The sequence below is a fragment of the Zophobas morio genome, unplaced genomic scaffold (assembly GCF_036711695.1).
Source record: "Zophobas morio isolate AGI-343-1 ecotype UQ-CSIRO unplaced genomic scaffold, CSIRO_AGI_Zmor_V1 ptg000007l, whole genome shotgun sequence".
NCBI lineage: Eukaryota > Metazoa > Arthropoda > Insecta > Coleoptera > Tenebrionidae > Zophobas > Zophobas morio.
In genome coordinates, this window is record NW_026972112.1 from 6,046,319 (window position 1) to 6,069,244 (window position 22,926).

The 22,926-nt window shown below is 37.8% G+C and overlaps 4 protein-coding genes across 5 annotated transcripts in view; 2 read left to right on the forward strand and 2 right to left on the reverse strand.

The window, feature by feature from the left end:
- The first annotated feature begins 3,880 nt into the window (after positions 1-3,880).
- Positions 3,881-12,502, forward strand: LOC135124361 (NPC intracellular cholesterol transporter 1 homolog 1b-like). The gene is made up of 18 exons (XM_064049379.1): positions 3,881-4,026; positions 4,078-4,308; positions 4,360-4,554; positions 4,603-4,877; positions 4,924-5,224; positions 5,278-5,495; positions 5,544-5,669; positions 5,720-5,898; positions 5,946-6,122; positions 6,173-6,568; positions 6,615-6,956; positions 7,011-7,313; positions 7,363-7,618; positions 7,665-7,846; positions 7,902-8,133; positions 8,185-8,298; positions 8,347-8,509; positions 12,323-12,502. Coding segments are annotated over exons 1-18 (3,765 nt in total). The 5' UTR covers positions 3,881-4,025; the 3' UTR covers positions 12,397-12,502.
- A 403-nt stretch (positions 12,503-12,905) lies between these two features.
- Positions 12,906-13,915, forward strand: Bai (baiser). Its single transcript, XM_064048900.1, has 5 exons — positions 12,906-13,219; positions 13,276-13,396; positions 13,446-13,516; positions 13,575-13,701; positions 13,752-13,915. The coding sequence occupies exons 1-5, from the start codon at positions 13,043-13,045 to the stop codon at positions 13,871-13,873; spliced, it is 618 nt and encodes a 205-aa protein (XP_063904970.1). The 5' UTR covers positions 12,906-13,042; the 3' UTR covers positions 13,874-13,915.
- A 1,086-nt stretch (positions 13,916-15,001) lies between these two features.
- Positions 15,002-16,534, reverse strand: LOC135124362 (phosphatidylinositol glycan anchor biosynthesis class U protein). The gene has a single exon (XM_064049381.1). It carries the CDS (start codon positions 16,366-16,368, stop codon positions 15,037-15,039), a length of 1,332 nt encoding a protein of 443 aa, XP_063905451.1. The 5' UTR covers positions 16,369-16,534; the 3' UTR covers positions 15,002-15,036.
- Positions 16,535-16,814: 280 nt separating this feature from the next.
- Positions 16,815-22,926, reverse strand: part of LOC135124363 (NACHT and WD repeat domain-containing protein 2) — a 38,999-nt gene continuing 32,887 nt past the window's right edge. Inside the window, exons 2-18 of one of the 2 annotated variants that reach the window (XM_064049383.1) lie at positions 22,395-22,615; positions 22,051-22,251; positions 21,829-21,996; positions 21,621-21,771; positions 21,213-21,576; positions 20,864-21,159; positions 20,583-20,817; positions 19,932-20,535; positions 19,696-19,883; positions 19,575-19,648; positions 18,836-19,360; positions 18,535-18,782; positions 18,412-18,484; positions 18,210-18,346; positions 17,958-18,158; positions 17,774-17,908; positions 16,815-17,678 (exon numbers count right to left, since the gene is read on the reverse strand). In XM_064049383.1, coding sequence (XP_063905453.1) covers positions 17,461-17,678; positions 17,774-17,908; positions 17,958-18,158; positions 18,210-18,346; positions 18,412-18,484; positions 18,535-18,782; positions 18,836-19,360; positions 19,575-19,648; positions 19,696-19,883; positions 19,932-20,535; positions 20,583-20,817; positions 20,864-21,159; positions 21,213-21,576; positions 21,621-21,771; positions 21,829-21,996; positions 22,051-22,251; positions 22,395-22,615 — 4,039 coding nt within the window. In that variant the 3' untranslated portion in view covers positions 16,815-17,460. Of the gene's footprint in view, positions 17,679-17,773; positions 17,909-17,957; positions 18,159-18,209; positions 18,347-18,411; positions 18,485-18,534; positions 18,783-18,835; positions 19,361-19,574; positions 19,649-19,695; positions 19,884-19,931; positions 20,536-20,582; positions 20,818-20,863; positions 21,160-21,212; positions 21,577-21,620; positions 21,772-21,828; positions 21,997-22,050; positions 22,252-22,394; positions 22,625-22,926 lie in introns of both variants that reach the window. The other variant, XM_064049382.1, reaches the window with a different exon arrangement.

Genomic DNA, 22,926 nt, shown 5'->3' on the forward strand with positions numbered 1-22,926 from the left:
TTACAAAAGCTTTCAGATCATTTTCTTTCTGATTGTCTCTTTCAGATTTTTTCGATTTTTTTTTTCTTTCTGATTATTCCGAATGCTTTTCGATGCTTCCGGTTTGTTTCCAATCAAATTTTTTTAGATTTTATCAAAGACCGTCAGGAATTTCCAAAATTTTTCAACTTTTTCAGTTTTATTCAGATCGTTTCAGATCGTTTCAGATGTCTGCAGATTTTTCCAAATTCTTTCAGAGTTTTCTAGATTTATCGAAATTCTTACAAATGCTTTCAGATTCTTTTATCTTCTTTCTGATTGTTTCTTTCAGATTTTTTCGATTTTTTTTTATTCTTTCTGAATATTCCGGACGCTTGTCGATGCTTCCGGTTTGTGTCCAATCAATTTTTTTTAGATTTTATGAAAGGCCGTCAGAAATCCTCAAAATTCTTTCAACTTGTTCAGTTTTATTCAGATCGTTTCAGATCCTTTCAGATGCCTACAGAATTTTCCAAATTCTTCCATATTTTTCTAGATTCTTCGAAATTCTTACAAATGCTTTCAGATTCTTTCATTTTCTTTCTAATTCTCTGTTTCAGATTTTTTCGATTTTTTTTATTCTTTCTGATTATTCGGGATGCTTTTCGATGCTTCCGGTTTGTTTCCAATCAAAGTTTTTTTAGATTTTATCAAAGACCGGCAGGAATCCCCAAAATTCTTTCAAATTTTTCAGTTTTATTCAGATCGTTTCAGATCCTTTCAGATACCTGCAGATTTTTCCAAATTCTTCCAGATTTTTCTAGATTTTTCGAAATTCTTACAAATACTTTCAGATTGTTTCATCTTCTTTCTGATTGTCTCTTTCAAATTTTTTCAATTTTTTTTATTCTGTCTGATTATTCCGGACGCTTTTCGATGCTCCGGTTTGTTTCCAATCAAATTTTTTTAGATTTTATCAAAAACCGTCAGGAATCCTCAAAATTCTTTCAAATTTTTAGTTTTATTCAGATCGTTTCAAATCCTTCCAGATGCCTGCAGATTTTTCCAAATTCTTCCAGATTTTTCTAGATTCTTCGAAATTCTTACAAATACTTTCAGATTCTTTCATTTTCTTTCTGATTGTCTCTTTCAGATTTTTTCGATTTTTTTTATTCTTTCTGATTATTCCGGATGCTTTTCGATGCTTCCGATTTGTTTCCAATCAAATTTTTTTAGATTTTATCAAAGACCGTCAGGAATCCCCAAAATTCTTTCAAATTTTTCAGTTCTATTCAGATCGTTTCAGATCCTTTCAGATGCCTGCAGATTTTTCCAAATTGTTCCAGATTTTTCTAAATTCTTCGAAATTCTTACAAATGCTTTCAGATTCTTTCATTTTCTTTCTGATTGTCTCTTTCAGGTTTTTTCGATGATTTTTTTTATTCTTTCTGATTGTTCCGGATGCTTTTCGATGCTTCCGGTTTGTTTCCAATCAAATTTTTTTAGATTTTATCAAAGACCGTCAGAAATCCTCAAAATTCTTTCAAATTTTTCAGTTCTATTCAGATCGTTTCAGATCCTTTCAGATGCCTGCAGATTTTTCCAAATTCTTCCAGATTTTTTTAGATTCTTCGAAATTCTTACGAAGCTTTCAGATTCTTTCATTTTCTTTCTGATTCTCTCTTTCAGATTTCTTCGTTTTTTTTTTTTTATTCTTTCTGATTATTCCGCATGCTTTTCGATGCTTCCGGTTTGTTTCCAATCAAATTTTTTTAGATTTTATCAAAGACCGTCAGGAATCCTCAAAATACTTTCAAATTTTTCAGTTTTATTCAGATCTTTTCAGATACCTACAGATTTTTCCAAATTCTTCCAGATTTTTCTAGATTCTTCGAAATTCTTACAAATGCTTTCAGATTCTTTCATCTTCTTTCTGATTGTCTCTTTCAGATTTTTTCGATTTTTTTTTTCTTTTGATTATTCCGGACGCTTTTCGATGCTTCCGGTTTGTGTCCAATCAAATTTTTTTAGATTTTATCAAAGACCGTCGGGAATCCCCAAAATTCTTTCAAATTTTTCAGTTATATTCAGATCGTTTCAGATCTTTCCAGATGCCTGCAGATTTTTCCAAATTCTTCCAGATTTTTCTAGATTCTTCTAAATTCTTATAAATGCTTTCAGATTCTTTCATTTTTTTTTCTGATTCTCTCTTTCAGATTTTTTCGATTTTTTTTTTCTTTCTGAATATTCCGGACACTTTTCGATGTTTTGTTTCCGTTCAAATTTTTTTAGATTTTATCAAAGACAGGCAGGAGTCCTCAAAATTCTTTCAAAGTTTTCAATTCTATTCAGATCGTTTCAGATCCTTTCAGATGCCTGCAGATTTTTCCAAATTCTTCCAGATTTTTCTAAATTCTTCGAAATTCTTACAAATGCTTTCAGATTCTTTCATTTTCTTTCTGATTGTCTCTTTCAGATTTTTTCGATTTTTTTGTTCTTTCAGTTTTTTTTAGTTCTATTTGATTTTTCTAAATTCTTCAAAATTCTCTCAGATTCTCACAAGTTTCCTCAGATTCTTTCAGATTCCTTCAAATTCCCTCAGTTTCTTTACGAATCACTCAAATTCTGTTAGATTCCCTCAGACTCCCTAGGATTTTCTGGATTTTAATAACAATAATAATAATATTTGCTTTCAAATTTTTCCACATTGCTTCAGAGTCCTGCAAAATCGTTCAGATTCTGCTAGATTTTTCGAGATTCCTTAGATTCTTCCAGGGAATATGAGGAAATCTCGAAGAATCTAGCAAAATCTAACGAATGTAGAAAAGGATCTGAACAAAACTAAATAATTTTAAAGAATGTTGAGAATTTCTGATACTGCCTTTGAAAGATTCTGAAAAGTTCGAAAGAATTTGAAAAGATCTTAAATTCTCTCGGACGTTTTCGATATTCTCAGAATTTTTCACCTTTCATATCGTTTCAGATTCCTTCAAATTTTCCCAGATAATTTCAGATCCTTGCAGACTCTTTCAGATTTCTAGATTCTTCTGAATTCTTCGAAACAGCTAATATCCATCTACCAAGATAAGAACAGCAATAATTTTACATCATATTTTACATAAAAAATGTTAACAAAAATCTGTTTATCGAAAAATACATGATCTTTAGCTGCGGAGTTATAGAGTTTAATCGAGGAAAAATTTCCAAGATGTAGTAGAGGAACTGAGAATGCTACAACGAGATAATTGGTTATAGCTAGTTTATGCTTTTTAAACACTTATAATTGCAACATATTTTTTGTACAGCTGTTGTTTATTACGTTAAGCAGATGTTTATTGAATATAATGCAATTCATTGAATGACTATTACTGATTCCAACTTTACCAATTGATTCACATGAGTAATCGCTATCTTTACACACTCGGAGAATAATATACAATTGTTTCACGTTATTTGAGCGACACATTGGAATAAATATAGGAACATCGGATGCTTATAGATTTTATGTAACAAACAATCTTAATTACTTATTTGATTCATCACACATTTTAGATAAATCACTCAAGAACTCTGATCTTAGTTACACACTGGATTCTAGAAACCGTGTATCGCAAACACTTAGGGTGTAGTTAATGGGTTTTGTAGTAGCGTGGATTTATAGACTTTGCTTTTTTATTTAGAGACGATATAATCTGGTACAACTGTTTCCTAGTTATTAAATCTTACAATACTTGAATCGTTATCGTAGTATAAAATCTCAGCCTATTTTTTTAATTCCCCTGACACTAAACGACTGTCTAGTCGTTCAATAACGTAAACACAGTAATCACAAAAAATAAATCCTCCTTACTGTAAATTCACTAGTCATTATCCATAAAAAACGTGAAAATTGGTGGCAGATCAAACAGGTGTTGCAATTCTGACCACCTGTCGAAACAACAGGTGCACATGAGACAATAATGGTGATAAGTTATCATTTTTAAAGTAATTCAACGATTGTTTAAATCTGACACATTTCGTAGCCGGTAGTGAGTGAGGTAAAGAATGATAACAACTGACCAACGATAAGTAAGCACCCCTCAACTAAAATTTTTTATATTTACTTATTTTTAATTTCAGTGGGTCTTTTCATGAAAGTTATCATTTTGACGGTGTTGGCACTCTTGCCTTCTGTCTACGGTTTGTGTAAAATGCGAGGCATTTGCTACGTCGACGAAAAAGGCAAGAGCAAAAATTGTTTGAACGACGACAAACATAACAAACCTCAACCGTTAGACAAAAACCATCCACAATATGAAGAAGCTCTGAGTCAAATGCACGAATATTGCCCACATTTCTACGAAACCACTGGTATCGTGTTTTGAAATTTCCGTTTTCTGTGTACCAAAAAATGAATTGCAGATGATCCTCTTTTATGCTGCGATGTTGATCAAGCACTTGTGATGGTCCAAGGTTTCCAGAGCACCGTTCCTTTTCAAAGATGCCCAACATGCGTGAAGAACATAATGAAAACTTACTGTATATTTTCCTGCGATCAAAATCAATACAACTTCACGGAGGGTCTAAACCAGGAGGTTAACGAAGAAACCGGGGAAAGTATAAACCGAAAAATTCGAAGTGCTCCCAATTTAACTGTTTTTGCAGCTTATTTAACAAGAGTTCAAGAAACCATCGACGAAACTTTCATAGGCATCGTCTACGATTCTTGCAAAAGTGTTTCGTACCCTAGCACTAGCGGTTTAGTCATTGGATCTGTGTGTGGTGCATACGGAGCCACTTACTGCACTCCTCAAAGATTTTTCAACTACATGGGCAACTACGACAACACTTTTTCCCCTTTTGACATCGTTTTTAAGATTGTAAATGCTTCAGAAGTGTATGCGATCAACAGCAGAGCTTATGCGTGTAACGAGGCTTATGTAAGTTTATTCCATTTGTAACAATTTTGTAAAGTCTGATTTACAGAGTGGTTCTAAAGCTTGCAGTTGCGTGGACTGTGAATTAAGCTGTGCAGCAGACTCAAAGTTCGAAGAGTTATCAGACGATGATTCAGTTTTCGGTGACGTAAGCACAACCTCTTTTATAGTGGCATGTGTGATATGTGGTCTAGGATGTGTGACAGTAATTTTTATTGTGTACCTTCGTCTCACCGTCAAAAATTTTTTCTCGCTATACAAAGGCCAAATAAAAGATGAAGTTCAAGATAAAACCATTCAGATAAAAGTGAACGATTGGTTAGAAGATTTCTTCAGAAAATGGGGAACCTGTAAGTTTATTAGTTATCACCACCGGAAACTCCATCTAACTTTGTCTTTGCAGTCATGGCGCAAAAAAAGTTCATCGTTCTTATTGTATCAGTGGTCATTCTAATAGCTCTACCCATCGGTATTATATACCTAGAAGTAGTCACAGACCCCGTGGAAATATGGGCGGCCCCACACAGCAGAAGTCGCCAAGAGAAAGATTTCTTCGACTCGAATTTCCAACCGTTTTACCGAACCAACCAAATTTTTTTTAAAACCGTCAACATACCACCGGTATGTATGATCAAAATCATTTGTTCTTGAAGCAAATTGGCTTTTTAGTTTACGTACAACCAGACGATCATTGGAGATGATGGGAATCCAGACGTAATAATACATAATTTTGGTCCTGCTTTTGATCAAACGTTTCTGAAAACTGTGTTTAATTTACAACAAGAAATACAAAACGTGAGAAGTTTCTTCCTCTATGGAGTTAACATGACCGTTTTGACTTTCAGATTAAATTAGATGATGGGTCTGGTTTTGAAAATATTTGTTACGCACCTTTGGTCACCGTGTTCTCAGGACCTAAAACTATAGATGTTTGTGCGGTTCAGTCTTTGCTAGGGTTTTACGACAACGATATTTCTGCCATAGACGCTGATAATTACCCTCAGCAACTCGTAGATTGTCTAGCGTAAGTTTGAATATCGTTATAATAACCTAAACAAACCAAAATTGTAGGAGTCCTTTTACCATTAACTGTTTAGCACCTTATGGTGGTCCCATTGAACCCGGGTTGGTTTTAGGTGGAAACATGCTAGACAATTACACAGATGCCACAGCCATCAGTTTAACGTTTTTGGTTGACAATTACTTGGACAAAGACGACCTAAAGTCTGCTCTTGAGTGGGAAGAGAAGTAAGACTGTTTTATGCCTTTAATCATTGTTACAATATCGTTGTTGCCAGATTCATCAACTTGATAAAATCTTGGGAAACATATAATAAAACCGACAACATGGAAATAGCTTATAGCGCCGAAAGGTCAATCGAAGACGAAATCGCTAGAACGTCGTCGTCAGAAATGGGCACCGTGGCCATCAGTTACGTCGTCATGTTCATCTACATTGCTCTAGCTCTTGGTCGCTACACCTTCAATGACAGATTCTTGGTAGAAACTAAATTATTCCTTGGAGTAGGGGGCGTTCTCATCGTACTCGGCTCAGTTTTGTGCTCAATCGGGTTGTGTGGATACGCAGGAGTCCCCACAACCCTGCTAACCATAGAGGTCATCCCCTTCTTGGTTCTAGCAGTTGGTGTTGACAACATCTTCATAATCGTGCAGACACACCAAAGACAAAAACCGTAAGTCAAAAATTTTTGTAAGATCAGTCTTCAGTAGTCGTTGCAGAAGCAGCCTCAGCTTGGAAGAACGTATCGGAGAAACCTTGTCAAAAGTTGGACCCAGCATGCTCCTAACCAGCAGCTCCGAAATCTTCTGTTTTGCTATTGGTACCTTGTCGACAATGCCAGCAGTTAACACTTTCGCAATCTACGCCACTATAGCAATTTTCTTAGATTTTCTTCTTCAAATCACCGCGTTTGTAGCCCTTTTTACGCTAGATCTAAAGCGGTATGAAGACAACAGATTCGAGATTTATTTCTGTGAAAGGGCTACAACCCCACCCAAAGAAATGGGTCCGGGTTTTATTTACAACTTTTGGAAGAACTACTTCGCGCCAGCCGTTATGAAGTACGAATAAGTGACGAATTTCTTCATTTATAACATTGATTGATGATTTTGTAGTTTCTGGGCTCGATGTTCAATTCTGGCGGTGTTTTTGGTATGGCTTTGCGTCAGTATATCTGTGGTACCCTCTCTAGAGCTTGGGTTAGACCAGCAGTTGTCAATGCCTGAAGATAGCCACGTTCTGACTTATTTCAACTTCATGAACGAGCTCATGGGAATAGGGCCACCGGTGTACTGGGTCACCAAAGGGGAAATTGACTACTCGTCTCAAGACTACCAAGCCAAAGCTTGCGGAGGGGTGTACTGTGACGAAGATTCCGTCACCACTCAACTCTTCCGAGCCTTCAAACAATCCAGCTTGTATGTCCAACGAAAGTAGTTTCACTTTCCACTGAGTACGATTTTATAGGACGAGCATAGCAACGCAAGCCACTTCCTGGGTTGACGATTTTTCAGACTGGGCGAATGCCACAGACTGTTGTAAGTACTTCAGGGAAAATGGTACTTTTTGTCCACACGACTACAGCGACACTCTGTGTGCCCCTTGCGACTACAACCGCATGAACTTAACTCAAGAAGACTATTTTACGAAGTTCGTGTCCTTTTTCTTGATGGATAATCCTAATGAGAAGTGTGCTAAAGGTGGCCACGCTTCCTACGCAGGGGTAAGTCTGGCTTAACTTTTGACTTAAGTATAGTGGAACTTTCCAGGGAATAAATTTTGAAGTGAACAATGTGGGAAACGCTACCGTTTTATCATCCAGTGTGATGTCTTATCACACGATCTTGAAGGGATCGACCGATTACATTAGCGCTCTGAAGTATGCTCGAGTTATCGGTGATAATCTCACGAAAACGCTAGATTTAGACGGTGTTGAAATCTTCCCATACAGGTGTGCTTTTGTTAACGAGTGATAAACAATAATTTATTTTGGATGATTGTTATAGCATATTTTATACATACTTCGAGCAGTATTTATCGATATGGACTGACGCTTTGGAATCTTTGGGTTTATCGCTACTTGTTGTTTTTATAATGGCGTTCCTAATTTCCGGACTTAGCCTGTTTTCGGCTTGTACCATTCTGGTGGTGGTACTTATGATCATTATTGACTTGATGGGGCTTATGTACTTCTGGAACGTTAATTTTAACGCTATATCTTTAGTCAACTTGGTTATGGTAGATAAGTGTAGTAGTTATATGATGTTTTAGTCAAACTTTTGTTTTTAGAGCGTCGGAATAGCTGTAGAATTTTGTGGCCACATTGTCCACCACTTTGTCCACTCTAGAAAAAAGAATGCTGTAGAGAGAGCATCCGATGCTCTCGTTGAAATGGGAAGCTCTGTAAGTGTTACCCTCTGTATATTTTTTTGTACTTATTGAAAATTTTAGGTGCTATCTGGTATTACTCTCACCAAATTTGCAGGGATTGTAGTACTAGCGTTTGCTCAATCTCAAATATTTCAAATTTTTTACTTTAGGATGTACCTAGGAATAGTGGTCATAGGAGCACTGCATGGCCTCATATTTTTACCAGTGCTTCTCAGTTTCCTCGGTAAGTTTCTTAGTTTTAGAAATTTTTCAAATCACTGCTTTTCCAAACACCCTCTACAACGTGAAAGCCTCGTTTTCTAATACCGGGTGACCAATAATCATATATATAATGCCAGTAGAAGTATTGAGTGGGATTTATAAAGTTGCTGTTCCCTCTGACGTTGCTTTTAGAGCTGCAAAAATAGGCTGAAAATTATCATTTATAAACTCCGTTGCCAAGTTGCCGTTGATAGTAACTTTGATGTTTAGTATTTTAGACATGTTGTCAAAATAAGTCTACACATATTAAGAGAAAAAGGCAAAATGTAGCCCCACCCACCCGCCCTATCTCAGTTGGGATGATTTTTTTTTTTATTCGTCGGGAACCAAGAGGGCGGAGCTTAACTGCAAAATGCTTATTTCTCTACGAGAAATTAAAAGCATGTTTTTGAGTATATTAGGCCCCAGCCATACCCGCCCCGATCTCAATTCTCAATTGTGATTTTTTCATTCGTTGTCAAATCGAGGGGCGGGGCTTAATTGCAAGATCCATATTTGTCTACAAGAATTTACCATTCTAAGACTCTTGTTCTGAAAAGACGACTACGTATGTTAAGAAAAAAGAAAGGCAAAATATAAGCCCCGCCCACCCGCCCTATCTCAACTGTGATTATTTCTTTTTTAATCGTCGAGAGCCAAAGATTTATGTATTGCCTTTTTTTCTTAATATACGCAGTAGTACTCTTTGAACAACACGATACTCAAAAACATTTTTTTAATTTCTTGTAAAGAAATAAGTATTTTGCAGTCAAACTCCGCCCTCTTGGTTCACCGCGAATAAAAAACATCATCACAACTGAGATAGGGCGGGTGGGCGGGCTTATATTTAACTTTTTGTTTTAATATGTGTATCAACTTCTTTTTACAACATGAAACTTAAGACATGTTTAAATTGAAAATTTGTATAAGGAAATATCGATTTTGTAATTAAGCTCCGCACCACAATTGCAAAATCCATATTTCCTTACAAAAAAACTACTATTTTAACCATGTTTTAAGTTTATTGTGTAAAAAATGGCTATGTATATTAAGAAAAAAAAACAAAATATAAGCCCCGCCCACCCACCCAATCTCAATTCTGATGATCTTTTTTATTTATCGTAAGCCGAGGGGCGGAGCTTAATTTTTCTACGAGAAATTACTATGTGAAATATGTTCGTAACTACTCGTGTTATACAAAGAAAACTAAAAGAGAAGCTCCACCCATCCGTCTCGATCTCAATCGTGATGAATTTTTCATTCGTTCTCAGACCGAGGGGCGGAGCGTAATTGCAAAATCGATATTTCCCTATACAAATTTACCATTTTAAAGATGTCTTAAATTTCTAAGAATTAAAGAAGTCATCACAATTCAGATAGGGTGGGTGGGCGGGGTTTATGTTTTGCCTTTTTTTCTTAAAATACGAACATGCTTTTAGTTTCTTGTAAAAAAACTAGTATTTTGCAGTTAATTTTGCCCCTTGGTTGACGGCGAAAAAAAAAAATCATCACTATTGATATGGGGTGGGCGGGTGGGGTTTATATTTTGCCCTTTTTTCTTTATATGCATAGTATTCTCTGAACAACACGATGCTCAAAAACATGTTTTTAATTTCTTGTACGGAGAAGTATTTTGCAGTTAAGCTCCGCCACAATTGAGATAGGGTGGGTGGGCGGGATTATATTTTGCCCTTTTTGTTTTAATATGCGTAGACTTTTTTTCACAACATGACACTTAAAACATGTTTGAAATGGAAAATTTGTATAAGAAAATATCGATTTTGCAATTAAGCTCCGCCCCACAATTGCAAAATCCACATTTCCTTGCAAGAATGTGCCCTCATGCTTTAAGTTTCTTGTGTGAAAAGACGGCTATGTATATTAAGAAAAAAAAGTAAAATATAAGCCCCGCCCACCCACCCTGTCTCAATTCTGATGATCTTTTTTATTCATCGTAAGCCGAGGGGCGGAGCTTAATTGTAAAATCCTTATTTTTCTAGAGAAATTACCATGTGAAATGTGTTCTTAAGTACTCGTGATATACAGAGAAAACTAAATGTACTAATTAAGAAAAAAACAAAAACAAAAGAGAAGCTCCACCCATCCGTCTCGATCTCAATCGTGATGAATTTTTCATTCGTTATCAGACCGAGGGGCGGAGCGTAATTGCAAAATCGATATTTCTCTATACAAATTTACCATTGTAAACATGTTTTAAGTTACTTTTTGTGAAAAGATGACTACACATATTAAGAAAAAAAGCAAAACGTAAGCCCGCCCACCCGCCCTATTTCATTTTTTTATTCGCCGTGAGCCAAGGGGGCAATGAGAAGATGGCAGCTGCTGAGTTTCCGCCGAAAATTTCAATTCTATATCACGATTGAGATAGGGCGGGTGGGTGGGGCTTATATTTTACTTTTTTGTTAACATACGTATATGAAACATGTTTTTGAGTATTGTGTTATTAAAGAAACTATATCTATTAAGAAAAAAAAAACACAAAGATTACCCCCCCCCCCCATCGCAGTTGTGATGAATTCGAAATACGTATACTAAAAAAAAGAAATAAAAATATTATATAAGCCCCACCCACCCGCCATGTCTCAATTGTGATGATTTTTTTATTCGTTGTGCGGCTGGCCGTGGAGTTTAACTGCAAAAATCCTTGTTTTTCTACAAAAAATAACCAAATAGAAGATATTCTTATGTGTTAAATAAAAAAGGAAGTCAAAGATTAAATCCCACGTATACCCGCCCGGATCTCAATTCTGGCGAATTTTTCATTTGTTGTCAAACCAAGGGGCGGAGCATAATTGCAAAAACCATATTTCCCATAAAAAATACCATTTGAATAACCGCTTGTAGAGAAATGAGAATTTTGCAGTTAAGCTCCGCCCTCTCGGTTTACGACCAATAAAAAATTCATCAGAATTGAGATAGGGTGGGTGGGTGGGGCTTATATTTTACTTTTTGTTAATATACGTATATGAAACATGTTTTTGAGTATTATGTTGTTAAAAAACTAAATATATTAAGAAAAAAAAACACAAAGATTAAGCCTCCCCATCTCAATTGTGATGAATTCGTTCGTTTTCACACTGAGGGACGGAGTGTAATTCCAAATCCATATTTCCTTACAAAATACGTGTACTAAAAAAAAAGAAACAAAAATAAAATATAGGCCCCACCCACCCACCCTGTGTCAATTGTGATGATTTTTTTTTATTCGTTGTGGGCCGGGCCGTGGAGTTTAACTGCAAAAATCCTTGTTTTTCTACAAGAAATTACCAAATAGAAGATATTCTTATGTGTTAAATAAAAAAGGAAGCAAAGATTAAACCCCACGTATACCCGCCCCGATCTCAATTCTGTCCCTACACATGAAGTATATCATCACAAAATTTTAAATAGGTTGCCAACTTGACAAATAATTGACAGACATTAATGGTCATGCGATATTTACTAAGAATCACATAAAATTCGACTTCAGCTATTATAAATGCAGATAATTACAGTTCTAAAAAAACCTGCAAGTTCAAAAAATATAACTACTCACTTGTGACGCACAACTAGCGTGACGTAAATAAGAGGAAATTTAATAAAAAAAATCTTATTTATATATTTTTATACAAGTAGTTATTGCAACTTAATATACGATCGACTAAATTCAGGATTCTTATTAACTGTCTACTGTCTTATCAGCAGCGCTTTCATCCGAGTTTTAGGGTTTAGTCGACCTTGAAAATGTGGGGTGCGAAATTTAAGTATGTGTTTAATACATGCAATCCATTTTCAGGTACCATACGTTTAGGATTCACGAACGTAAATGAAGAACACACCATGACACCATCACGCAAGTCAAAAGTATAAACTTAAACAAATTCGGAATTATTTATTTAGTGTTGTAGTTGAATAATAAGCTGTAATTTATTTTAAAACATGTATTTTACATCCGAATAAATGATATTTAAAATAATTTCTTGGACTTTATTTCAAGTGCGTATGTTACAAAACACAGAAACATAAAAATATATTGAAAAAAAAAGTACAGTGACAATGCTCTACTTTTTACGTATAATTTAATTATTTTTCTCTTTTCACGCTTTGATAAGTATTATTTTCGCTTGTCACTGACAATTGGCGTTTCTCACTAATCTCTGGTAGCGGTCTCAAGTGGCCTCACCGTCAAGTGAATCCGGCTGACGGTATCTTATCGAAATTCTTAACACAAGTGCAGCAGCAATAGATATTTCGTTAAGAATTTATTAACATTTATAATAAATTAAATTACAGATTTTGTTACAACACACTTATTCTTATTACATTACATCTTTTCGAATCGCCATATCGCTGACATTTAGTGTTTTTCGCGCGGTGTGTGGCACCCCTGGTTTAGAATGTTGACATGAGCCACCTCATCGCTTTGGCATAAGTCCACCTGTTTCATGAATTTTCTTAATACTTTTCATTTAATTCCAGTGCAGTTTAAGAAAACGGTTAAAAAAAGGACCCTATAATGAACCTGTGGTGTAAATTGTGCGTACTTTCCCTTTTCCTCGTCAGTGCAGAATGTATTATGTGGACACTAAAACCCAACACACAAAAATGTTTAAAAGAGGAACTGCAAGGAAACGTGCCGGTTATCGGCGAATTTGAGGTTTCCGAAGCAATGGGCCAAAAAGTGGACTGTGTCGTAAGTTGTGCTGAAAAGTACAAACGCTGACATGTTTGCAAAAATGCTATTTTTAGGTTAGGGACTCCAAGGGTCACATTTTGTACCAGAGAGACGACATAAATAAGGGGAAATTCACGTTCAACACGGAGAGCTATGACACGTACGAGATTTGCTTCATTTCGCGCGTTTCGCAAAGTAATGGGGTTTTTGGGGGTTTATTGAGTGTTTATTGAGTGTGTTGTAGATGTAAGAGGGATTGGTCAAGATGTGTCTTTGAGAACAAAACATGGAGTTGAGACTAAAAATTATGAAGTGGTATGTAGTTGACTGAACAAAAATTAGCTAAATATAGTTTGATTTTATTCATTTTTAGCTGGGAGAAGCCGCTCAACTCAAACCAATTGAAAAAGAATTAAAAAGATTAGAGGATTTATCTAATGAAATAGTACAAGATTTTGCCCTGATGAGAAAGAGAGAAGAAGAGATGAGAGATACAAATGGTAGACTGAACTTAACTGTTGTTAACTATTTCTAATTTTTTTAATTACAGAGTCTACTAATAGTAGAGTACTATACTTTTCAGTGTTTTCCATGTGCTGTTTACTGGGGTTAGCAACTTGGCAAGTGCTTTACTTAAGAAGATACTTCAAGGCGAAAAAACTGATTGAATAATTTTTTATTTTTAGCTGAATAAAAGTTATTTTTTGTTTAAAACATTGCCCAAGTTTACTTTATGTAAGCCCTTAAGTCTCGTTATTTTCCTATTTATTTATAAATTTTTGTACAATAATTAGGCCCTCTAATAATTTGTAAGGTGAATTTATAATAAATGTTTCGTGTTTCTATTCGAACAAGTTAGTTTTGTTACCAACCGTTGATGCTTTGCGTTGTGACGTGTTAGTTGGAGATTTTTAGTTTTGTGGTTGGCACTAATTTAATCTAGTGATGTTTACAATCGTTCGAACAAGAAAATATACACCGAGTATAAAATGTTACGTGAATTTATAATCCTGTGGGTTACAAAATCACATTTTACTTACCATTAGTAATGTAACATTTATTTTTGAGGTTAGAGTGTGTGTGTTCCTTCTGTCTCTCATAGTGTCATAGAACAATGACGACCGAAGTTATAAAAAATTATTTATTATCAGAAGCAAAGCAAGAAGAATGGAGAAAGAACATTGGCGACGAAGAATACAAAAATAACACAAATTTGGTGGACCAATTACATAAAAGAAACTTGGAAATTGTTGCCAGAAAAAACAAGCACTTTAGACACTCAAAGTATGTCCCAACGTCATTAATATGTAGACAAATTAGTCCCAAAGCTAAAGCAGCTTATCAGAAGTGGAAGGAACAAAATAATAAAAAAACGGAAGTGCCGGAGCTCCCAGTTCAGAATCTGCTTCTGCTCGTTCATTATTTAAATACAAACCCGGACAGAAACGAAAAGAAGGAACTGCAAGAGTGTTTAAGGCGTCAAAATTCAGAGTTTGAAACGTTTTGGGACTCGCCGTCGTATATTTTGAAAATTTTGCGAAAATGTGTTTTGACACGTGATTGGCCAAACATGACATTCTTCCTATTAATTTTACTAAATTATGACAAGAAATACGTACAAATCATTAAAAAAGTAAGTAGAATTTTTGAAATGACCCTACATTAATTGGAAATTTTACAGATGTGCCAAATAATGCTAAAATTCAACCCTTTGATAGCAGAGTGTGGTCTTGAAGATCAGTTCAGGGCGTTTATTCAGTCATCAGAACAACAACTGGCAATAGTTTAATAAACAACAAATTCAAAAAGACAATCTTTATTACAAAAAGTATCCACTATTCTAACATTAATATTGCTTCTTTTCCATCAATTTTCCTTTCACTCCCGTATTTCAAACAAAATTCTCTCTTCATATAGGCAAACAATATATCAGTAACTAGGAATATTTCTGCTATAGCAAAGGCTAAAGTCACGCCAAAGTAAAAATTGGCGTTTGCGGAGTTCGAATAGATCCATAAATGCCACAAAATCGGACCTAAAGCCGACGTAATTAAAAATATAACACCAACTAAAAATCCCTGCTGCGCGTACATAAATAAATGCATAAAGCAGGGGAAAAGACTCATCACGAACCCTATGTCGCCCAAACAAGGATAAGACTTAAAAATTGCAACTAAAAACAAAACCGCGGTAGTTAACAAAAACGGATCGTTACGAAATTTCACCGAAAGTGGAATTAAATACAAAACCGTGGCGTTAATTTGAAAAGAGCAGATAAACAATTCTCGAAAATGGTCAAACATTTCTGTGAAAAAGTACCAAAATAGACCTATATTGGGCTGGAGGTCAGGCACTGTAAGAATAAAACCGTACACATTTTTCAAAAACGCACTTCCACTGCCTAGTACGTAGGAAAAGCACGTGAGTGCGACTAGTGTTAACGTAAAGACACCAAGTGCTATGTACGCCCGTACTTTATCTTTATAAATGACATACAAGTACAAAAACAACGGACTTATAAGTACTCCTGCATACAAAGACATCACAGCTGAAAACGCAAGAGCAATTGGGGCTAAAATTGGGTTCCCTTGTAACATAAACAATAAAAATATCGCCAGAAAGAAATTGTGAAACACTGTTGTTGAAAGTCCAACACAGTTAAAAATGGTGTAGGGGTTGAATAAAAACGCAGCCATTACGAACACAGGTGAGTTGAGGAAGTCAGCTCCTGATAGTATAAACTCCTTACTGTCTTGTGCATACTCTCCTTTTTGCCGTTCTTGAAACACAAATAGATGAAACATGTATTTTTTCGCCACAAAGTATAACACAACTGCTGTTAGTGAGTCCACTAGTAGAAACAAGAATTCTGCTGGTAGGTAAAATGTTTGTGTCAGTATTCGATACAGCAGCAATATGACGGGGGCTTCGTGGATTAAATCTCCTTCGTATGGATTTATACCTTTTGACTGGACGTACAATCCTTCGGACACTCGCTTCCAAGAGTTGAGTGGTGTGGATATTTCGACATGGTGGCCAATGATGGACTGGTACTTTGAATAAATTAACCAGCAGCGAATGAAGATTCCCAACATATACATCGAAATAATGGTCCGGGTTTCGTACGGTTCATCTTTGGCTTGAAGTAATCGGGCTTTTCGTGACATTTTTGGTTTATAATTTTTGAGCGACTGGCATCAGAGAATGGTGTGTGTAATTCGAGTGGGGCTTTTTATGTTTTTTTTTATAGCATTGTGAAAAAATTCAATACTTGTAGACGCCCTCACAATGACATTTTAGGTTAGGAAGTGGTGACGGTCACATTTTAACGGGTAAGTGAGGTGGCTATGGAGCCGTCAGCGGTTTTCTTTCATAATCCTTAGGATTATAATTCAGAATAATAATATTAATATGTAATGAAATATAACCGCAAGTTGGTTATTCTCTAGTTCGGGTGTTTCTTGATTAATATTAATGTCTGTTAGTTTTTAAAGTCCAAATCACACATACACAACTTAAATTCCGTGTTACACCACTTAAAATTTTTGAAATGTCAGTTGTCTTTCGATTTTCGTTGTTCTCAAGTTCTTTGTTGGATGTGAATAATTTGAAATTAATATTTGTTACATTTATTTTTACACAAGAATCACAACATACAAATATAATATTTTAATTATATTGTTCCGCATACCAGATGGGAATATATCTTTATAACAATAGGACTTTGCTTAAATTACTCTATAACACATTTTAGCCGGCTTTTTTGTCACGTTTCCCCGAAAGTGTAGCGTTAGCGTTGCGCCAAGCATTTTACAAAAACCGGAATCTGAAAATATATCACTTAATAATTATTGACAATTACAACATATTTTGGCAACCGTGTGAAGTCATTTTTTTGTCGATTTTTGGCAGTGGTGCGATTTATTCCTTACTTTCTAACAACACTGTGGCCACATAACATAAAAGTTGCCATGAAATTTTAGCTCTACCGTTATTCCACATCGAGTAATCTTTCCATCAAGTAAATTAAGCAAAGTTTGCTAAAAGTAGAGGTACATGTACAAGACAGGAACAATCCAAAAAACCAAAAAAATATAAAAAATGTAGTAGGAGAGAAAAGTCTGGATCTGCTACCAGCACAGTCCATCGAAAAGTGGATGATTTTTCCCAAAAACAATGACAAATAAGCACGACTCGGAAAAATCGTAATTACATTTAAACAATTCCTGTGATAATTGAAAAGAGTTAATCTATTTCGGTCAGCACGCATCACTTTCCTTCAGTTCGAAAATTTTCCCATTGTTTTCTTCCACACCGTACGCTTCATTCTCTTGGTTGATGTCCACGTTGGGCCCTGTGAGCTGAAGAATTATTACTTCCTCCTGTCCTTCCAGGGCCAAGACGATGTGGTAACCGTTAGATGTTAATTCGCACGCAGCAATATTTGTTCTTGGTGTATACACAGACACTAAATTACCTGCAAGGAAAAAACAACCCGTTGTATCAACCCAAACTTCCGTGTGTTCTGTGAGTTGTTAGTCAAAATAACAAACACAGAACCTTAAATCGTACCTTTATTGAGGTCCCAGAGGCGAATGGACCTGTCTCTGCACTCCGAGTCTGTGGATAAACACAGGGCTCCCGTGGGATCCAGTTTCAGTAAAGAAACCGGAGCGGTGTGACCGTACAAAGACCATCGACAATTACCTAAGGGTGTTAATGAGAGTTAAGGACCCCAAAAAACAATTCTGGTTACCTGTAATCAGGTCCCAAACGAGTATTCTGGCGTCCTCGAGACCGGATATGACACAGCCGCCTTGTGAGCTAATTTCTAAGGAAACCGTATTACAAGAAGGTTTCCATTTCTTAAATAATGTACCACTTTGCAAATCATACACAACAATGAAATTCGGATTGGGTTCGTCTATTTCGTGACAAACACAGCATACGTAACTGCCTGAAACCCAAAAACGAATTACCGCAAGCACTCAAGACCTCTTGGTAGTACCTTCGTAAGTGATGGCTGACAAGGAAGTTATAAAATCGTGGTGTGGTATTCTAAGATCGTACAGTAATTTTCGAGACTGTAAATTCCAAACGAGGAGAGGAAACGGTTTCTGGGTTTCATCGCCACACACAAGGACTCTGCAAAAGAAACCAGTTAGGTTAGAAAAAACAGAAAAGTGGGTGTGTTTGGATTGTGGATTTACCTCCCATCCCCCGAAACCAGCAGGGAATTGAGAAAGCGGTCCTCCCCAGCCTTGAATGTGGTAACACAGTCACCTGGAATCAGTTCAGTTGTGAAGGTCCGAAAAGATTAGAGTGGCACTCACCAGTCTCCAGGTTCATAAGATTGACATACATCCGGTTTCTACTAAGCGCTACCAAATGGCTTTGGTCATGAAGCCCGAAGTAAGGCATTTTCTGGTTCATGACGCCCTTCAGTTTGGTCACAAAAGTACCGGTGTTCAGGTCGTAAATCCGCAGCTCCCTTCTGCACAGTACGATGCATCTGAATTGGTCGATGGGTATCAGATTGGTCGGATGTGGAATCCCGTTCAGGATGCGCACTCGTTTGCACCTAAAATGGGTATCGGATGACTAACTAGGTGTGTTTTATGGTTGTTGACTCACTCTTTTACGTCCCAAACACAAATCTCCTCTTTGTTTGTGGAAACGCTGACGACGAACTGGTCAGTGTCCGGTAGTCTTATAACCAAGTCGAAGTTGCTCTCTTTGAAAGCTGGTCCGGATTCATCACTCTCTTTTTCTTCTTGAACGCTATTTAGGGGTATGAGTGATAAGACAGGTGGGCTCTTCGTTAAGCTGTACACTTGGACTAGGGTGGAATCGTTTGATTCTAAACTAATTTCTTTACGTCTAATTTTATCTTCTAAATATTTGTACAAGTGCGAATAAAACTGTCTACCATCGTAATTGAGGACGCTCGCGTGGGTTTCGATAAAATGTCTCAGCGTCAGCGTCAGTTCGTTCCTCACGCTGGGTTGCATGTTAATATCTTCCAGGATCTGGTAGCAGTTGGAGCCGCACACCTTGTCGTAAATCCACGTGATGTCCGAAATGTAAGGAGAGTTTTCAATTTCTCTCTTCAGCTGGTAATAGTGGAAGGGCAACTCGTCCAGCTTCCGCCTGTTATAACTAAAAAGCAAAACGGCAGCAGTCAGCCTCGGCAGATTAATGAACGGATGAAATACCCCGGATCTTTCATGTTTAAAAGAAAAAACAAAACCAAAAGTGAACCGAAAGCTTTATTTGGAAGTATGTACATGCAAATAAAATAAAGAGTACAATTAATCGTGTGGTGGTTGGTGAAAATTGTGTTAGGAAAGCATACATGCAAAGAGTACCGTACCATTTTCCCAAAATCGTCTCTTGGGATACCAGTCTAGCTAAGACGTTTGCAGGCTTACTGTTCCACCATTTGCCCTTGAAACAAAGTTACCGAATGTCGACGAGGAAGAGAAAGCACTTACTGTGTAATAATCGTAGATCATTTGGTTCGCCCATTTGGCGTGTTCTTTGTACCTCGCGGCAACCGCTTGTCTCAACATGTTGTCCCTCCACTGGACCCCCAGTACCCCTCCGGTCAAGGTCCATTGCAGAAACGGGGCGAGGTGTTTGTTCAACCGGGACCAAGTCAAGCAAGCCGGGGCCCAAGGTACTACAAACGAAACAATCAATACCGGTACCACTGGAACACTCACCGCACCATAAGTGGTGGTACTGTGAAAACTGTCATCAAACGCCAACAAATCGATCATTTCCGAGTCCGTAACGCCGTGTTTGGTGCTCGTAATTATTGCAAGGGCGTGCTGGACCTGAGTCACCCCCAAAATCTTCTCCAGCTCCTCCAGCATCAAGCTGAGCTGGTCGTTGACGTGTCCTTTAGGAACAATATCGTGTTCTTTGTCCGCCCACCACGACGTCTGCCACGCCAGAACTTTGGAGTACAGAGGCAGAGTACACTCCTGCACGGACTTCAGGACGCAGTCTTGTATTTTAGAATTAACGCTATGATTGTATTGCATGACACTGGACATGAGGATGCCTTTGGCTTCGGCTTCGCCCAACAGCGGCATCTTGATGAAACTGTTTTGATTGATTTTCTTGGCGATCTGCACGTAGAAATCGCTACCCTCTGATACAGAGAGTACAAATTTGATGTTCTCTGGTAGCTTTGTGGGAAGCCATTCAATCGATTTGGAACTGTAACCACGGACTTGATCTATACCGTCTAATATTATTATCAAGGGTCGCTGGAGACAACTAGCTGCTAACAAAGTTGGAAGGATTTTCTCATAAGTTGCGATGTTCTGCAAAAGTAGGATAGACTTGGGTTGGATTGACCGCTTCAACTTACATGAATACAGTAACATTTATGTCCGTACGTTAAAATAGAACACTGATTCGTTATTGAACTTAACAACTGCTCGATTGTGCTCGACTGGGCGCTAATTCCGATGAACCTAAAAATGAGGAAAGCTTCTGGTAGCCACTGTTGGCAACACTGGGCCACTCGTGCTAATAAAGTGGTTTTACCGCAGCCACCGGGACCGTATAATACTAAAGGAATTGGGCTATCTCCGTTTATGTACCTACAACGACAGGATGAGACCGTGTTGGGACTCGACGGGATTTTACGTTTTAATTTCGTTAATCGTTTTCTCCCTATTAATACTACATTGTGCAGCCTTTTGGCAAAAGCTCGTCTGTTGGTTGAGCTCCTCGAACAGCGGAGCTTCAATTCCGTAGCTCGGTTTTAGCATAGTTTTACCCTGGTGCTCGTCGATGATGGAATCAACCATCTCCAAGAGGTGCTTTTGGAGATGGGCGGTGACTTGAGCTATGTATTGCGCATGTTCGGGTATATCCATGTTTAACCCACCTTCCACGTACTTCACCGGAATCCTCACTATATGTTTTTCAGTTAACTGATTCTGAAACGAGAATCGTCGGACTAATTTTATCGCTTCCACAACAACTCTCTCACTCTGAGGTCTTTCTGCAACGTGTTGAGTCTCCTGTAGAGTTCAGTATCTCCGGGACTCAAATTATCTGGAGTTTTCGCCGTGGGAGTGTAAACACGGTTGATCCAAATACAACGTTTTGCCAGTTCTTGACTCATGAAGACCGTATTGTGCACTTCTTGCTCTACCACGGTTGTTAAATAAGTGTCCCTCAGCTCCTGCGAGAAGACGGTTATGAGCACGGCGAGCATCTTATCGATTTCGGTCCTCCACTCCTCGAAGGCTCTTTCGCGTTCCTCGGGCGAGGTTTCTTTGAATCCCGGGATGTGGTAGGAGATGGGTTGAAGTCGGTAGCAAGGGGGTTGAGCGTCGCTGTCTAACTGGTACCTATAACAAGAGTCAAACTTGATCGATCAACGTTTTTTACTTACCATTTGGAAAGCAGAGTTTGAGCGGACTGATTTTCGACACTCTCCATGGCCATTTTGAAGTCGGCGCTCTCAATGGTGATGGGCAGGAGCGGAGTCCCGAGGGAGTTATTCAGGAACAGTACAGGGATTATGTACGCGACTTCCATTTGTCCTGCAATAGAGAAGCCAAATTGGGAGTCAGTTGGTTCACGAAATTAGTTTTCCTTACTAGTGAGCTCCCCGATGCAAAGTTCTGGAAATTCGTGGTCTTGTTGCTTCTCCAGAAGGGTTTTCCAGTGGAGGTCGACAATGTGCAGTTCGTAGCCTTTGGACCTGCAGTGCGCTCGCAGTTCCGGGTAGACGCTGTTATGAAGAGCACCTTTTTCTACGTAACAATCTACAATTTCTGTTGTAATATACACAGATTCGGGTTTTTTGATTGTTGGTGTACCTTGCGAGTCTGCGGCACACACATAGATGACGATCTTCCTGGTCCTGGAAGCGGTCTTGGCCTGCGACACCCGCCCCATTATCAAATTCTGGAGGTGTTCAGACAGACTCGACACTTCTTTGGGGACGTGTCCATCGGATAGCTTATCGAATTCTTTGGGACTTTGCGTGCCGGGCGGTGAACTCAAAGACATGGAGTCGGCTACAAGTTAACGATCAATCTGTTATCGGTGTCTACTTTCGAAGAGGATTAGTTTTCGCATAAATAAGTGATGACCTTTAGCATTTTATCAGTGGGTGGAGAGGAGTCCGGGGTGAGATGTGGGTGTTAACATTTAAGCTCACCGGAAATGCTGGAAGCTGCGACTCCCTTTAGAACTTTCGAGATGTTCGGTTTTCTTTCGGAGACACTGAGTGTCGACGGCGCTGTGGGCGGAGGGGCCGAGGGGGCTTGCAGAGGGGGCTGTCCTGCGGTACTGGGCTCCAGGATCACTCCGGAGTGGGGTGTTATGTGGTTGAGAAGAGTCTGCTGCTTTTCGGATGGGAGGCTCGATCGGACTTGATAACTGCCAGACCTGAGTAATTATAATTATTTTCTTTGACAGGAATGGGTGAGGGGTGAAAATTGTATTCAAGGGTTTTTAGAAGAGTTACTATTTTAGTGATTATTGTCGGGGTAAAAAATTCAAACACAATCCTTTTCTCCTGAAGGGAGTTAAGAAATTACGTATGTGGAAAAATCGTACACAATGCGAAAGTGAGTCTTTAGGTTGAACTGAAAGAGAAAGTAGTTTGTTCTAAAAGCATGTTTACTTTGTTAAAGCAGAACAACTCTCTGGATATTCTTGACAGCTGTTCACTAACATGTGTATCTGAA

Coding starts and splice junctions, on each gene's coding strand:
- LOC135124361 (XM_064049379.1), top strand. Junction 5,496..5,543: donor AAACCGTCAACATACCACCG/GTATGTATGATC, acceptor TTGGCTTTTTAG/TTTACGTACAACCAGACGAT. Junction 8,134..8,184: donor CTTTAGTCAACTTGGTTATG/GTAGATAAGTGT, acceptor TTTTGTTTTTAG/AGCGTCGGAATAGCTGTAGA.
- Bai (XM_064048900.1), top strand. CDS start 13,043: ATGAACCTGTGGTGTAAATTGTGCGTACTTTCCCTTTTCCTCGTCAGT. Junction 13,517..13,574: donor AGACTAAAAATTATGAAGTG/GTATGTAGTTGA, acceptor ATTCATTTTTAG/CTGGGAGAAGCCGCTCAACT. Junction 13,702..13,751: donor AGAGATGAGAGATACAAATG/GTAGACTGAACT, acceptor TTTTAATTACAG/AGTCTACTAATAGTAGAGTA.
- LOC135124362 (XM_064049381.1), bottom strand. CDS start 16,368: ATGTCACGAAAAGCCCGATTACTTCAAGCCAAAGATGAACCGTACGAA.